The 1,457-nt window shown below is 52.4% G+C and overlaps 1 protein-coding gene across 1 annotated transcript; it reads right to left on the bottom strand.

Annotated features, from left to right (window-relative positions):
• Positions 1-900: 900 nt before the first annotated feature.
• On the bottom strand, positions 901-1,098 carry AURANDRAFT_33081 (hypothetical protein; the record flags this gene model as incomplete). Its single annotated transcript, XM_009042928.1, has 1 exon — positions 901-1,098. A coding segment is annotated over one exon (198 nt), but the record flags the coding sequence as incomplete, so codon positions are not given.
• Between the last annotated feature and the right edge of the window lie 359 nt (positions 1,099-1,457).

The following is a 1,457-nucleotide window of genomic DNA, read 5'->3' as shown; positions in this document are numbered from 1 at the left end:
AACAAGCACACTCTGATGAGTGTATGATATGACTTGGCTATTGAACTAAGTGTCACGAAGAGGTGCGTGAACTGCTGTAACCGCGAACAACAAAAGGACTGCATACGCGCACGTGTTGTTCAGAGGCCAATCGCCCACTCCCCTGCCGGTCGTTGTTGATGCGGATTTGTTGATTTCCACCGGCGTTTTGCAAACGGCCCCTGCTTGTTGAGCACGATACTTGGACGTTCATACGACCGTCGAGATAAACAGATCAGAACATGACAAAGCGGCAAAAGCCCCATGCGCGATGGTCCCGCTGAACCCAAACGAGCTCAGCCGACCAGCGAATGATCGGTGCGCCTCACCTTCAGCCAGCGCCTCGACAGGCACCTAAAACGATGACAGCAGGATCGCGAACAGGTGTGTGTTCAGCCTAACATTCAGAGATTGGCGGGCCCTGAGCTAAAGGAGGACCTCCTGAGTTGCGCATTCACGGTTATCACATTAATGCTGAGAGGTATGAGCACAAGAGAGGCCAAACCTGCGACAGCTGCCGAGGCCTCCAAGTGACCCATGTTTGACTTCAAAGAAGCGCATTATATCAACTACGAGTCGGTACACAGCGCCCGAATGGCAGCACCAACCTAAATGGAATCCTCATATGGACATCATCCCCAGGAAAGATACCTCGATTGGGTCTCCAAGCGCTGTGCCCGTGCCGTGCGCTTCGAGAGCATACCTTGACGCGCCACCACTCTTTACTGCCTCGATGAGCGCCCTTTGCGAGGAACCATTCGGCGCCGTGAGACTCGCACGCGGACCGTCTTGCTAAACGCTTGAACCAGCGACTTAGGTACAAGACTCCTGCGGCTCAATCAGAAATGTCACAATCCCTTCACCACGACAGAACCCATCAGCTCAACCGTCAAACGTGTGACATCGCCCATGCGCAGAAAGCATTCCTGCTGCGGAGAAAGCGATTGACACGATAGAAGCAATCAACAAACTCCCGCCAATTGCGGCATGTGATATCTTGTCGAGAATTATTGACAGAGACCCCACATGTAGCGCAACCAAAGATGCCGAGCATGCGGTGTCGACGGAAAGGCTTGGTCCTCAAAGGCCAAGCACATATGACAATCACCCACAGGCGACTGCGAGCGACGTCGAGGTGCCAGAAAACACCGAGATCATTCAGGACCGACCACATCCTGCATCATCATCTGGGAAGCCACCGTTGGCCCCCAAGACAAACCCGATATGGTGATTTCAAAGATGAGCATAGCAATTCGTTTTGAACGAAGCACAAATTGCCGTGGAGCTTACCTCTAAAATCAGTATCATTTGAGAGTTCATTTGAGATGACTCGCTTCTGGAAATGCCAAAAGCCCTAGCGTCTGTAGCCAATAGTGAGTCAGTGTAAGCGCCGTATTTCGCAGAGTGGTGGTCCACTGTGAGTCACCCCAGCGAACGAT

This window comes from Aureococcus anophagefferens (assembly GCF_000186865.1).
Source record: "Aureococcus anophagefferens unplaced genomic scaffold AURANscaffold_40, whole genome shotgun sequence".
Taxonomy (NCBI): Eukaryota; class Pelagophyceae; order Pelagomonadales; family Pelagomonadaceae; genus Aureococcus; species Aureococcus anophagefferens.
Note: the sequence above shows the minus strand (reverse complement) of the source record. Positions and strands in the feature narration are given on the sequence as shown.